Here is a 15,492-nt window from a genome sequence, read left to right as displayed (position 1 = left end):
ATTCCTGCATTCTAATCTCTCTCTGAGAGAGACCCCTGTTTTACACATTTCTACAATTGAAACCTGTTTCTTCAAACCTACAGATACCAATCATAACATATGTACATCTGTAACTCTAAAGGCTAATGTATGAATCCTGTCTTTCAATCAGTTCTCAGACAGGTGGCAGCTCCTTCCTGATCTTGGAGGAAAGAGCTCTTCTGGAGTGGAGGCAAGGACTTAGTGAGTTAATCCACATAGGAATGTCCAGAGAAAACGTCTTGGAAACACTGCAGCATGTAAGGTCTGCAAAGTGGAGACACAAAGTATTAACACAGGCCACAAAGCAAAACTAAAGGCTCCACAGCTCCATATTTCATGGGACATATTTCCTGGAAACTTCTACATAGCTGCACATGGAAACATACTCCTGCAAGCAGCCACTTGAGGCAGGCCAGGGGCACACCCTGACCCACTTGCACAAAGCTCCCAGGGGAACACCCTGGCCTCTGGGATGCCCTGGGACAGCAGGGAGCCCAGAGCCCTGTGCTTGCCAGTAATGGATCAGCTGCACATGCAGCCTCCTGCTCCTCTCCCTGCCCCACAGCTCAGCAACCCTACAGCTCCACGGGACACTGGGAGCAGCAGAGCTGATGGCAGGGGGCACCTGCAGGGCAGGACTGTTCCCTGGCAATGTGCACAGGCTCTCCAGGCTGGCACAAGACCCTTCCTCCTGCCAGACAGCGGCCCAGCTCCCACCTTACCTCTGTGTGAGGCTGAGCCTTGCTCAGCCTTCCCCTTGTCCTCAGTCTGCAGTTGTTTCAGGCCCCCTGAGCATGCCATGACTATGAAGGGCAGTGGAGAGAGCAGGGGCAGATGCACAACCTTCTTTAGTATTTCGTCGTTTTTGGCACAGCTAAAATGTCAGATCCGGAGGTGTCCATCTCAGCACTTGGTCAGCTTTCTGGAGCACATCCATCCTTCACCAGCCCAAAATGCTGGAGAGGTTTATCCGCACATGTGGAGGCTGGCTGGCAGCACGCTTCTGCAGCTGGGTGCCCATCACCTCGTGGAGGGCAGAGGCAAGCCTGGTGACCACAGTGCGGACATTGGCGCTTCGGACAGGCAGCGCCTTGTTCTCCAGCAAGGACCAGAGCACGGGCAGGGCGTAGCGCTGGACGACCTCAGGGCTCCTGCCATAAACCCCTTCCACAAGCACTGCCAGGACAGAGACACAAGCTCCTTAACCACCAAGCTCAAGGCAAACCAGGATCTACCTCTGGTTTTGCTTCTTGGAGGCCTCTCTGCCTAAGAGCAACAAAATAGCACACAGAGCACCATGATCCAGAAACGGACAAAGCAGCTGAGCCTCCCCAACACAGAACCACCAACCTCTCAGGACTAATTTCTCCAAACAGAGCCTTGTAGCTGTGGCAGGATTTGTACCTTTACTAGATCACTTCATTATCTGCTTCTGCATCAACAGACTGATGCAGTGAGCAGATTAATGACTGAAATGTCAACTTGCCTGTTATTTCCATTAGGAAGTTCTTTAAGCCCACACTGAAGATTTGGAAGTAACTGTAGAGAGGCAATTGAGAGATTTCTAATGTAATGGATAATTCCATTTTTGTCACCGTTGATATCAAGTGCCAAAGTCTAATCTGGCTCTTCCCTTTGCTCAGTGGCAAATACCAAAGGACAGTATTGGACTACACTTCCAAACTCCAGCCCACCAGAGATGGGTGCTGCTTGACAGTTGGATTAGAAACATTAGTGGCCAGCTGGTGTCTTTGGCAGAATGCTTTTGTGGCTTCCAACAAACACCTGTTCAAACCTCAGGGTGTCTTAGATAACTACCCAGACCCCATTGTCGTGGCATTTGTCCATTTCCATATGTTAATGGCATTTCCCCTTCCATTGTTAATCACATTTTTTCTTATAATGTGCACTGAAATAGCAGAATAGAGAGAAAAAAAATGCTACACCGTGGACTAAATTTTAACCAAAGCACGAGTGTTTTCTTACGTTCTCTCTGAAGCCTGTTCCCTGCTCATTTCCTGAACTGAACTATATCAAATACAGACTTAAATTTCCTACCAATAGGCTCCTTGCATGGCAGATTTAGCTGAGAGATCAAACTCTAAAATGCTCTGCAGACCATTCTTAATTTGTGCACAGGCAAAGTGTTTTATAGCAGCCACTTCTTATTCTGTAGTGGAAGAGACTTCATTTTTTCTAGGCTGTTAATCCACCAGCAGTCATCCACATTTAAACAGCTCCTGAAAGTACCCAAAACCAATTCTGCTAAGTAGAAAAAGGGTTATGGTACCCATTTCAAAATAGGAGTCAATTTCAGTTTAAATGCAATTAAAGACAGTGGTCAACACGGTACTTGAGAAACCACTGTCTGTTCAGACTAATCTCAGAGAGAACATCTGCTCTTTCTAAAGTAGTCCTATTTTATGTTTCATTCCTTTCTTTGAAAAGGAGATCAAAATAACTCCAAAACTAAATTCCCTCTTCATGGAGATCTACTCGATTCAAATGCTCTTCAAAGGGCCTTTGACATTTCTAATCACTGAACATTGTCCTTCTGAGATTCCAAATGAAGACACAAAGTGTATCAAACCTTGCATTTCAAGATGCTGCCTCACTTAGTGGATTTAGCCCCAGTTCAAGCAAGGCTATAAATCTTCTTCTCTACTATATATTAAGATTATCATTTTCCCATTCCTTGCCTACTGCTGACATAGCAAGCTCCTCTGAGGGATCAATTATCAGCTGCAATTGTAGCATTTTGGACAGCAGTGACACAGGAAGACACTGTTTGCACACCTTGAAATGCTCAGTCCAGTGCCACTTGGACAGCACAGACAGGGAGCCTCAGCACTCTGCTTCTGCCCCTCTGCCCCCAAAGGCTGTCTTGCACCAAATCCATGCCTCTAATATGTGTGTTGAGTTTTGACCTAAGCTGTGACCCCAGGCACTGCAGGGTTCAACCTCAAAACTTTCCAAGAGCAAAACGACAATCCCATGAGGACAAAAGAAACGGATCCCCTGCAACAGCACTTGCCACCATTTTCCCTAATGGATCACAGATGTCCCTGAGCTTCCAAGAGAGGAGCCAGTTCGGGTATTTTTAGCCCTTCCCTTTCCTGCACGTGGCTTCTGAGATACCCCAGGGAGAGCTCAGCCCCCAGGCTGAGCGCCACCCCCATCTCAGGTGCTGCACACCTCTGCAGCAGCCAGGGAAAACCTGCCAAACACACCTGCCATGGGGATTGGGCAGCAGGGACAAGCTCAGCACCTCCCCAGTTGGAGCAGCTACTCTACTGTCTATTCACAGGAGTTCCCTGTAAATATTCCCTGGGAAGACCTCTTGACTTACAAGGGGATGCCATACCTGTGATACACACTGTGACCTCCAGCAGAGCTTGGCCACTCAGTTGACTCCACTGGTTGCTAAACTCTTTCATCAGTGATACTTTATCTACAAGAGAAACACACATTTCTGCTCACTCTTCTGAGGTCATAGGAGAAAAGAGAGTGGGGAGGGAAAGGGCAAGGGCAGCCTCAGCTTATAAAATCAAGTAAATTTCTGTTGATGTTTGAATCCTTTTCTTCTTTCCTTCCAGCCTACCTGGGAGGGGTTTAAATTCCCAAAGAAAATCTCTCCTTTCACATTTGTAAATGCAACATTCTCTGCTGTACCAAGAGCTATGTTAAACATTTCCCATCACGGACCTCAAGACTTCAATCACAAGTAAGCAGTGAAACGGTTTTGCATTGCAGAGTAAGCAGGAAGAAGCCCAGACTTGGGATACAGAAAGGCACTGAATCAGGTAGTCCATGAGGTCACAGAGCAGCTGAGGTGGAGAAAGTAGAACCTGCCCTTGAAGATCTGCATCTTCAACTCTCCATTTTTCAGGCATATTTCCACAGTGCATCATTTTCAGAGCTGACATAAATCTCTGCAACAAAGGAATTTAGAGCAGCCCTTGCCTGTGTAGCTATTTGCTGCAGCCGTCCTGCCCCATGCAAAACAACATGTGTAAGAATGTATAACTGACAGCTGATTTCTATCTGTTAGTTTCAAAGAAATTAAATTGGTGAATCATAACTTCCCCGCTGAAAAAAGAAGACAAAGAAGAAAGGTGGAAAATAGGCAGCTCATGCCTATAATGTGGAGCCTTCCAGGAGGATGCTCTGCAGAAGCTCTGATGGGCCAGTGTCCCTTCATGCCAACAGCAAAGCTCTTCATCTGGGAAATCAAATGGGATCCAAGCAAACTCCAAAACCTCCTTTGCCTCTGAATTGCAGCAAAGCTGTTGTCCAGGATCTCCTCTCCAGACAAGCAGCACAGACCCAAGGGCTCCTGGCACTTTTGGGAAATGCTGATGACCATTCAAGCCTGTTGGGGTCTGGTGCATAAGGACTGCACCCCCACAGCTTCTGGTGGATGTCACCTGGAGTGTTCCACAGGCACCAAGAGCTCTCAAGGCACTCAGTGTTCTCTTGTGTGAGAGAGGCAGAGACACAGTGGGCGAGAGTCCATGTCAGGGCTCAGCCTTACCTAAATGAGCAATGGATGCTTCCAGCGCATTCACAGCTGTGGCATGAACCCCAGGGTCCTTTGAGTTCAGGTTCTTCAGGATTCCTTCCACCAAAAGGACCATCACTGGGTTCAAGGCATCTTCCAGGATGGCAATGATTTCTGCCAGCACGTCCAGCGCCATCTGCTTCACTTTCTTGTGTGTGTCAGATACTCTCAGGAGAAAATAATCAAAAATCTGTGAAGAGAACAAACAGTATGAAAGCTGGATTATAATGTTCTAGTTTGAAGAAGGGATGTAGAAATGAGCATTCAGTATCCAAGAAGGGTAAACACCATCTTTACCAAGTGGAATAGAGACTCGGATTGAAAGAAGTAGCCCGTGTTTTGCCTGTGCAAACAGGATGGACATTACAGAAGTATCCTTTTAAAAATATTTGGTTTAAACCAACTCAGCCTGATACTTGTCTTCCCCATCCAAACCCATTTTTTGTCTAGAGAATAATTGCCATGCTTTCAGTGGCTGGATTCCCTTCACTTAACCCAACTGCGACTAGGAGACAGCAGAAGTTACACCAATGGAAAATTCTGGCATCTTCTGATGAACAGCATCAATAGGCACCTGCCAGACAAATGCAGCTGGACTGAAAGAACTTGTCCTGAAGCCTGGACCTCCATTAAATTGGTCTGGGTCAGAGGGACCAGCCTGTCCCAAACAGCCAGGATGTAGTGCCAAGACACACTGAATTAACTTTACTCCTACAGGCTTGGGAGAGGAGCTAAAGGGAAGGAACAGTGAAGATACCCTACATACCTGGACAATGTGAGTGGTGATGAGCTTGGGGCTGTTTTTGCACAGCTCTAGGAGGAGTGCCACTCCTTCCAGCCGTGCCTCAAACCCCTTGGCTTCCAGGAGATTGTAAAGATTCTGGAGCGTCTCCGTTTCATCCCTAGCTGGAGGTAACGTGATCTGGGCTTTTCGACGGTGGAGGAGGCGTCCTTCAGCGGTCGACATCACCCTGGAAAATCAAACGAAATTACAACTTGTTGGTGACAATACCTGCAGATAATTGTGAGCAAAACATCTACGGGAGCTTTCCTAATGATGTGATTTCAAGCTAGAAAATCATGAGGCTCTGAAAAACCACATGGACCTCATGACAATCCTTATGGGAGTCAATCTGTAAGTAACATCCTCGCCAGTGCTCACTCAGCAAAACCAAGGATGAGATGCATCTCATCTATCTTCAGATGGATTCCCAGGCACACATTGCTTTGTGGGGAAAGAGAAACTCTACTGCCAAGTTTAAATGCCTCCAGTTATGGGAGGTGTGAGTCTTCTAATAAGTAAACTCATCACTCTGGAGAAATGTCTCTACACCAGGCATGACAATCTAGAACAGGAGCTCACATGCATCTGAGCAGATGAACAGGGGCATATCTGAAGCATCCAGAAAATCAGTAACACAGATAAAAACAGAAGACAGACATCCCAGCACAACACTCACATTAAGTTTGCATTCCTAGAGACTAGATCCACAGCTTCATAAACCCACTGGGAACAATTCTCCTGGATCAACCTGTCTCTTCCAGGAGCATGGGAAGCTCCTAGCTATGCTACTGAAGCATGTGGTCCTTTGCTGCCACCGCTGAGCATGACAGAGCTAAATAAATCCCCTCTGTAGTCAGAGGAGAACAGGTACAAGTAGCTCTGCCACTGTCATGAAGACACAGCAAGGACCAAATTCCTTTCTTCAATGCAGATTGCAGCACAGTGGGAAATCAACCAAACATGCTGTCCATCAAGCAAACTATATGAAGGACAGAATTATCAAGACAAAAAGTCCCCATTGAGACACCTGTTGACCAAAGTTGCTCAGGATTTGCCTTGCTACTTACTACTCAAACTTGGTAATGTTGGAGGGTAAGAAAAGCATGGTTCAGCCAGGCCAAACCATTTGTACGGGAATGGCTGGTTTAGGGAATGGCATCATGCTTCTAGGCTGGGAGTTCTCATCAAAACACCCATCTGAAAAAACTCCACTCAGATGTAAAAAAACCCTGGTTGAATTGACTTGTCCCAAGTCAGGCAGTGGAAATATAGCCCTCTCCTAACCACAACAACACTGCCCTCAACACTGCACTGAATTGTCTGAGCTGCAACCAATGGGTGCCTTTTGTCACCTAATGTTCTCTCTCCAGAGAAGTTTCTTCAGTGCAATGCAGAAGTAGACATTTCGTGCCATAGAGCATTTGTAGGGAAAGGAAACAATCTCTGGCACAGGCCATCACTGCTAGAAAGATTTTCCTGAGGAAGAGACATGTCCAGCTTGTCATGTGCTTTGTCTCATCTAACAAAAGTGCTCAGTACCTTTGACTAGAAGGCAATGTGGCCTGGGGCTAATTGGAGCCATCGCTCCTCATCTTCACTGGGCTCTTGACAGTTGGGCATTCACCCTTCTGCTCTTCCATCCCCTACAAAGACATAGAGAAAGCCCCATCAATCTTTAGAATATTAAATAGGAAATTGCCTGTTTAAAACACAAGTTAGAACCAGGATCACTTCTAGCAAGGCTTAGGGAAACATTTCCTAACTGACAGAAGGAAACAGGCCAGAGAATCAGTGATGCCAACACTCTGTTTGCAATAGCTCAAGGCAGGTTATGGGTGATGAAATACTGAGCAGCAGTCTAAAACCCAAATGCATGAGTCTTGACTATAAATGGGAAGAATGCAAACTGGTTGGCAACAAATGTTCATAAAGGAAGCAGCAGAAAAATTTGGACTCTTTGGGGAGTGGTCCCATTATGTTGGATGGTGATTTGGTTCAACCTGGCTCTCCCTTTTCCCGCTCAAAGGCACAATCCCTTCTATAAGGTAGATAAAAAAGAATAAAATTTCCCTCCAAACAAAGAAATCATTTTCTACTGAATGCTGCTGAATTCACCAAGCTTCTACCAGCTCCACAAGGTTTGACAGCAAGCAATATTCCCAAAAGACAGACAGTAATTGTAATAATTAGGATTGACTTGGACAAATTTGCATTTTTGGAAATTGTCTTGGCACTACTACTTCCAGTGTCTTTTGCAAAGACTTTATTCTCTTCAGAAGCACTATTGTCTTTTAATTGCTTTACTGGGGGCAGAGTAGGGAGAGCGCAGTGGGGGAGTTACACCCAAATGTAAACTCATTTTCTCCTCTACTGCTTTCCTGTTTGTGACCATTATTCAAAATATTCAAAACCCCACTTTTTCCCTAATAATATCAGTTCCTTTGTGGACTGCAGATGAAGAGGGTGGGGATTCACAGCTCATTCCCAGGAGCAAAATGATTCAGCAGAAGAGGAATGAGATAGACAGACTAGGTATGTTTGATCTCCTATTAGCAGTGGCAACACCTGCACAAAGGAGACATTTCTCCTGCCAAGCACTTACTTTCTTCTTCATTCTTCTCAGAATATCTTCCAGGTCACAGGGCGGAACGGATCGTTCCAAAAGCTTTTTACAGTTTTGGTCATTCAGCAACATCTTCACCATCTCCTGTCCATAATGCCTATGGAAAGATGAAAAGGAAGGCAGGAATGCAGGAAGGCAGGAAGGAAGGAAGGAAGGAAGGAAGGAAGGAAGGAAGGAAGGAAGGAAGGAAGGAAGGAAGGAAGGAAGGAAGGAAGGAAGGAAGGAAGGAAGGAAGGAAGGAAGGAAGGAAGGAAGGAAGGAAGGAAGGAAGGAAGGAAGGAAGGAAGGAAGGAAGGAAGGAAGGAAGGAAGGAAGGAAGGAAGGAAGGAAGGAAGGAAGGAAGGAAGGAAGGAAGGAAGGAAGGAAGGAAGGAAGGAAGGAAGGAAGGAAGGAAGGAAGGAAGGAAGGAAGGAAGGAAGGAAGGAAAAGGGAAAAAAAAAGGAACAAAGAAAGGGAGACGGTTAGCAGAAGAGGCTGATGCCTTAAACTCATCAGGTGCAATCCTTGCATGAGAAGGCATTACCTACTCAGCAAAGAGAGAGCTTTACCACTACTTGTCACTCTGCAGTGCTGTCAGCTGAACAGAAGAGGCAAGAGGAGAACGTGAGGCAACAGAAAAATACCATTTAACTCTGAAACTGCGGGTGTGCTTCTGTGGGATCAAAGGATCCCAGGGAGCAAGCATAACACATCTGCTTTCTTATTAGATCCTCTTAGCAGCACCTTCCTGCCATTTGCAATGGCAATACAATAACAGTATTTGCCTTTCTTGAACTAACAGGGAAGCCAGAACAAAACACCTCATGCTTCCTATTGGTAATTCTATACTATATGTATGCACAGGGGCAGCTAGTTCCTCTTCGTTCTTGGATGCTATTAATGGGAATTTAATCATCACAGTAAGGGGAATTTGGTGGCTTTGGTTGATTTTGCCACTAGGAACACACATTTCTCTTCAAGAAGAAATTTGGAGGTCATTAAACCTCAGAAGACAGCATTAGAGAAATCTGCAGAAAAAGTTTAGAAAGCCTAAATATATTAGCTAAAGACCTCTGAAATGCTTCTAGGAAAGTCTCAAGTTAATGAGAAATAGATGTTTGGGATCCTCCAGTGATGAATATTAGCTAAAAATTTGGCTTTGTGTTGTGCACCTAAGACCAAACAAAACTGTTTCACTGCCTAATCGGAGCTCTTCTTATCTCAGGAAAGAGTCCTTCAAGTCACAGGAAGTAGGCAATACTAATTTATATTGGACAACCTCAGGACACCCAGTACACTCATTTCCCCAGGCAAGCCAGAGCAATGGTCACAACACTAAGCCTGACAGAGCTCGAGAAGCATTTGGACAATGCTCTTGGGCACATGGAGTGACTCTTGGCATGTCCTGCACATGGCCAGGAGCTGGAATCAATAACCCTTATGGGTCCCATACCACTCACCATATTCTCTGAGAGTTTGGCCTTTATGCACACAGGTAATTTTATATTTTCTTCAGTTTCCACTCTTTTGTGGTTTTACCTTTATAGACAGACACAAAAGAGTTTTCCTGTCTCAGGAGGTGAAATGAAGATCATTACCTTGTATCCTTGTGACAGTCCTGAGCAAGTGTCCCTGCCGCGTGTGCCAGCCTCTCAGCCCTGGCTGTGCCTGGGAGCTTCGTGACTCCAATTTTCTCCATCAGGGACAGGAGCAGTTTGGCCGCACACTTCCGCACCTGGACGTGGCAGTTTCTGGGAACAGGAGAGCAAACACTGGGGCACAGGGAGAAGGAGCAAGAGCAGCACAGGTCTTGGCCAGAGCGTGCTCCCTGTCCTTGCTGGGGGAAGGAGGCCTGGGCTCTCCCTGACACTTTAGAAACCTGTAGAAGGTTCTGTCCTCAGAAAAACTCAAAGTTAGCATTGGACAGAAGGACTGCCTGCAAGGAAGAGGGAGGAATTCAGTCTCCCTGCACTATCTGATACTCAATTGCTTTCTCAATATTTACTCTGAGAAAGATTAAAGAAATAGATTACGTATGACTTCTTTAGAAATGTAAGACAATTCCTGCTGACCCATCAGAGGGTACCCACTACACAGCACTGAAGAAGGACTGAGGCTCCGTCCAGCCATTAATCTCCAAATCTGCAGAGCTTTGCAAAACAGCAAATGAATAGAAAACATGCTGGGGGCTCTGAAGTTGCAGAAAATACAGCTGTACAGCCTGTTTCTTCTCTGAGGCTTGGCAAGGGATACATCTGAACGTTTTAATATATTGCAAAGCTGATGAATGAGTGGCAGTCATTTTAGACTGGTTCTAGAGAGTGGCAATTACCAGGCCCAGCACAAACACTTAAGGCAGCATTTGCTTCAGCTGTCTCATGGCAGTTGGCATGTGAAGGTGCCTGTGAAGTGATTCATCATCTCAAGGCTAACATGAAATATCAGTTTGAATAGAAAATAGAGCTCTATGGCCAGGACAGTCATACAAGCCTCCTTCTGGCAGGAGCTGTACCTGCTGTGCAGCCTGTGCCACATGCAGCACATTCTCCCCCACATACTCCATGCCCCATCAAGTCCCCTCCCTATTTCTCAAGTTAATGGAATAATGAGGATGCATGGTTTTTCCCAAGGCCTCTGTGCTTAGTGCTCTGAATTATTAAAGAGTGATCACACCTGCAATTGCAATTGTGTCCCTTCCCACAAAAGCACAAAAGAGCAAATCCTTGGCCTTTGCAGGCATTTTCTCTTCCCCACTATTCATCACATTTAGACAACTCTGACAGACTGGGAGAACTCCAGGAAGCAGCAGGAAGCAGAGTCAGAGGAGGTTTAGGTTGGAGATCAGGAAAAGATGTTTCACCCAGAGGGTGGTTGGGCACTGGAACAGGCTCTCAGACCTGTGGTCACAGCACCAAGCCTGACATAGTTCAAGAAGCATTTAGACAACAATCTCAGGCACATTGTGTGACCCTCGAGGTGTTCTGTGCTGGACTAAATGATCCTGATGGGTGCCTTCCAATTCCCCATAATCTACAGTTCTGTGATTCTGAGAACTCATAGGCGGCAGGAGGGCAGAAACTGGAGACAAGAGGAAAGGATGGAGTTGGATTAGAGAATCCAGACACTGAGTTGACAGAAGATGAAGGATACAGGACCCTTCCGTCCCACTATTCCTATTCTTTCTCTCATCCCTTCTCCCACCTGCACACAAGAAGCTGAAGAACATCACTGAAAGAAGAAGAACCTGACTCCACTGTCCACAAGAGCCGTGATTGCTCATGCAGGAGTCACGTTGTCCATCATGATCCCCAGGGTCTGACTGGCTGCTTTCTCAACAAACTCTGGGCAGTTACACACTGCCTTGAGAAGGACCCGAGCAACCTCATCCACCTCAGAGTCCATGTCCTCCTTCAAGGTCATAAAAAACTCTCCCAGAGTGATAATGGCCGAGTGGGACACCTTAGACCGGAGGTTGGCCACCTGGGGAAGTCATGAGGGGAAACATAAGAATCACCTTGAATAGAAAACCAGTGGCCTTCGACAAAAGTCCCAGGAAATGACAACATGTCCCACTGTGTACAGAGGAACATGAGAGCACCCAATGAGCAGAAGAGCACAAGCACAGAAAGGCACTTCCTCTGGCACCAATTTCTGGCCTCACACCTGCTTACTTCAGGCCTAAAAGAAGCCCCATTTCACTGAAATGTTCTACTTAACCCCTCTATAATGACATGTGCTTTGATTTTAGGCTCTTTTATGTGATAAACAAAGACTCAAATGAAAGCAAGTGCTGCGTTCAAATCACAAAGGCACAAGTCATAAGGATAAAAGAGTCACGTGCTCCTGTTCAGAAAAGCTACACTAGCAGGTGAAGCAAGCAGCCAGGAAACAGAAAACACAGACTCAGGTCTACAGACTAATTTGCAGTGTTGAATTACAGCTCGGGCAGAGCTTAGAACGCTGGCAAATAACATAACTAGTGGATCTGTTTCTGCATTTGCACATTTCATTCTAATGGCAGCTCACTCAAAGATGCGTGTCAGATACCCAACCTACCAGTAAATACAGCTCCATGTACACACAGATCCTACTGATAGCTGACAGACATTAGAAATAGAAGGTAGAAAAACAGAAATGAAGGTAGTCCCTGAGCACATATGGAGATGAACAAGCACATATCTACCCTACACATCGTGTATGAAGTACAGGGGACAATTCAGAACAGTGTCCTCACCTCACTGGTAACAGCCAAGCAAATCTCACGAAGTCTTGAAAGCAGGACTTCGGAATGGGACCCAGCCAGGTGTTTGATGATGCCCAGTCCCTTCTCCTTCATCTCCCTGAAAGGCAAGTACCAAAAAGATTGGTTTTTCTCTCCAGCCGAGAACTAAGAAGCAACCCCTGCAATTACCAGGCTGGCAGCTCAGTCAAACAATGGGAGGTGCTTTTCAAGGAGTACTTAATGAATTGGATCTCATTTCCACAGGATGCTGTGGCATTCAAAAGCATACACAAATCCAAGAGGCAAATACAGGACCTTCAGAGTCTTAATTTATGGCTGTTTTAGAAGACAGCCTATCTGTAATCTCTGGCTCCTATTGCATGGCTTCCTACAAGCTGTGAGATGGGCCCATGCTGGGTTTTTTTGTCACATTCCTGTACCTGTACCTAAGACACAATCTCATCGGGCTGTCACTGGGACATTTTCCTTCTTTGCCAGCCTCAGCAGGCAGTTCATAAGGGTGAGTCTGCACTGGCACTCTGGAGCTGAATTTCCACTCTACAATCTAGGCCTGTCTGTCACCCACTCCCTTCCACTCCACCTCCACATTCTCAAACAGCAGCAGAATGTCCCAGAAGATTCCACACCTGGGCAAGAATAGTCAAAAGTCTGCCTTTTCCCAAAATCCTCTATCTAAAACAATCCACACTACAGACACATGTCATTTAAAAGGTGCAGACAACTCTGTCTCTCAACTCTTGCGCTGTGCAGGCCTGGAGCTACAGAAAGGTGTGTGAGGCATCAGGGCTGCTGCGCAGGGCTGGTGACAGATACCACAGGTACCCCTGAGTGTCGCCTGGACCCCCCAATACCTGCAGAAACTCACAGCACCTTACAGGGCGCCAAACAAAAATGGGGAAGAGAAAGCAAAGGAAATGACTCTGCACAAGGATGTGGCAGATGTGGCAGATTTTTCTTGCTTATCCCAGTGTGAATGGAGTCTTTACCCCTGAGTGAGTGAAGCATCCACCAGTGAGGGGATGCTAAACTCGACATCAAAAAGACAGTCAGCATCTCCTAACATTTGTAGGCTTATCACATCTGGGCCTCATTCTGTCTACTTTTGGGATACTTGGTGAGTATTGACAAAACATCCTAGGCCCATATGAAGCAGTGAGAAGGAAGTTCAATTCTAAAAGTGCAAGATTCCTAGACGATTTCATTTCTTTCTCCTTCTCTTCTGCCATGACCCATTCAGGATCAATGACAGGCTGTGAGACAAGAAAGCACAGATCAGTCTATTTCTCAGAAACAGCAACTCCCTGCAGCTGCTTCTGAGATCCACATGCAACAGGTCACAGGGAGACCCTGTGACCTGTCATTGCTGTCAGCAGTGGGACCAGAGAGAAATCTGACTCAGTCCCACTGGGCCAGTGCCTCAAGGCTCCCAAATCTCTACAATCAGAACTGCTGCCATCCTGCTTCTGCCTTCAGTTAGCAAATCATCTCGTCCCACAGCTTCCTCTCTTCCCTCAAGATGTCCTTTGCAACTCCACAGACCAGCAGGCAAAGCAAGGAAACAGCACAGACCTGCTGCAGCTGGAGCACAGCTGCATTCCAAGGCCAAGAAAAGGCAACACTCCAGTCTTTATCCCCTCACAGCTCTGAGGTGGTTTCACAAGTGCCCTTTGGCCTTCTGGGCTGTCAGGGCTCAGAGGCACTAGCAAGATTCACTTCTAACCTCCCTTAACACTAAGAGGGAGACAGAGTGACCGGGGCCTTTCTTACCAGTCATCGCTGTCGAGCAGGGAGAGTGCCTCCCGCAAGGACTGCTGTGGAACAGGAGAGGCTGTGTCCTTGTGCCCGTTGCCACAGAGCAGCTCCTCTCGGCGCTCGGCACCAGTGGCCGTCTGCGAGGTCACTGTAAGGAGAGGGTCAGCCCTGAGTGCTGCAGCCCCGGGCAAGGCACGCGCCATGGAGCGGCCTGCAGCCCCAGCTCCCACACAGAGTTCCATGTGCTGCACACTGGCACTGGCTCACACACTTCCCTGCCCTCTGCCACCTTGGGCTCCTTGCTTTCTGACAGCTCCCCAGCTGGGCACAGCTCCAGGCTAAACCTGACAATTGCCCACACAGCAATTGCCAGCTCCCAAGTGCCACAGGTAGCACAGCCAGCGGCAGTTCCTGAGGCCGCAGAACTCCCACTCCCTGCCACACTGTGCCCACCAGCGGGACTGGCTACCCCAGGAGGAAACTTCCAGGAGCCTCTCTTGTCCCAGCACCTTGATTGCCTCCAGCCCTGAGGACAGAGACACTGCAATTCCCTGAGGAAGACCTGCAGCTGCCTCGTGGCAGCACCAAGCCAAGCGTGAACAACCCAGCCCTGCTGGGCCCGGCTGAATCCTCATGGAGCAACTCCCAGGGAACAGCCATACCAGACCCATCACGCCTGACCGCGCCTCTGATCCCATTGACTTCAAATAGTCTAGACAGCAGGTAGCTGAGTGCACATACATGTTAGCCTACTATTGGGAAAGGAGGAGTTTATAGATTTTATTCTTTCCTAACATCAGGAATCTTTACTGTCTCCGAGGTACACACTGGCTGTATTTCAAACATGCTGAGTGGAATTTATTTGCCGTCAAATGGACGTGTGTGCACACTCTGCAATGTCTAAGCTTTCTTTTGTGGAAAAATGTAATTTCCAGTTTAGATAATACATACAGAAGCTTTCCAAATGCAAACTGAGGATAAAAACATTCAAATAGAGATGCAAATTGTTGACAGATGCACTCTCTTGATAATATGTTGTCCTGGGTTTACTGTAATTAAGGTTTTTTTGTTAGGAAAAAAAATTACAAGGTGTGAGCAAAATCAGATGATACATGCATTTCTTATGAAACCCATTTGTCATCAAAAGCACTGTCAATCAAAAATTTCATGTCATGCACTCCAAAGCTCATTTTCTAATGTGTAGATGAAAACAGCTGAGCTTTCAAAAATGATGGAGTATAAATATGGCACAGAATCTAGATGAAGTAGTCGAGAATCAGTAGGGTTTTTGTGCTACTTTGCATGATCTCAAAAATTGTGAGGGAAACTGTAATATCAAAAATATTCAGACGAGAGCTAATCTGGGTATCACTGATGTACCCCTGTCACTGACATAAGTGATGTCCCTACAGAAGTATGTAGACATACACATCTAGATTCCATAAGAGTGGAGAGCCATGTAAGGCTCGTTCTGGCCAATTCTGAATGTGGAAGTAGCATCACTAGGAAAGAGCATTCCAAGTGTCATT

General features: G+C 46.5%; 1 protein-coding gene across 1 annotated transcript; it reads right to left on the bottom strand.

The window, feature by feature from the left end:
• Positions 1-961: 961 nt before the first annotated feature.
• On the bottom strand, positions 962-5,549 carry LOC148222963 (TOG array regulator of axonemal microtubules protein 2-like). Its single transcript, XM_088168638.1, has 4 exons — positions 5,349-5,549; positions 4,556-4,772; positions 3,386-3,472; positions 962-1,197 (listed from the first exon to the last, which is right to left on the bottom strand). Exons 1-4 carry the CDS (start codon positions 5,547-5,549, stop codon positions 962-964), a joined length of 741 nt encoding a protein of 246 aa, XP_088024764.1.
• Between the last annotated feature and the right edge of the window lie 9,943 nt (positions 5,550-15,492).

The sequence above is a fragment of the Sturnus vulgaris genome, chromosome 8 (assembly GCF_052056855.1).
Source record: "Sturnus vulgaris isolate bStuVul1 chromosome 8, bStuVul1.hap1, whole genome shotgun sequence".
Classification (NCBI taxonomy): Eukaryota; Metazoa; Chordata; class Aves; order Passeriformes; family Sturnidae; genus Sturnus; species Sturnus vulgaris.
The sequence above is the reverse complement of the archived record's forward strand: the minus strand, read 5'-3'. Positions and strand labels throughout refer to the sequence as shown.

Coding starts and splice junctions, on each gene's coding strand:
- LOC148222963 (XM_088168638.1), bottom strand. CDS start 5,549: ATGTCGACCGCTGAAGGACGCCTCCTCCACCGTCGAAAAGCCCAGATC. Junction 3,473..4,555: donor AGCATCCATTGCTCATTTAG/GTAAGGCTGAGC, acceptor TTTCTCTTGTAG/ATAAAGTATCACTGATGAAA. Junction 1,198..3,385: donor GGTCACAGTGTGTATCACAG/GTATGGCATCCC, acceptor CTGTCCTGGCAG/TGCTTGTGGAAGGGGTTTAT.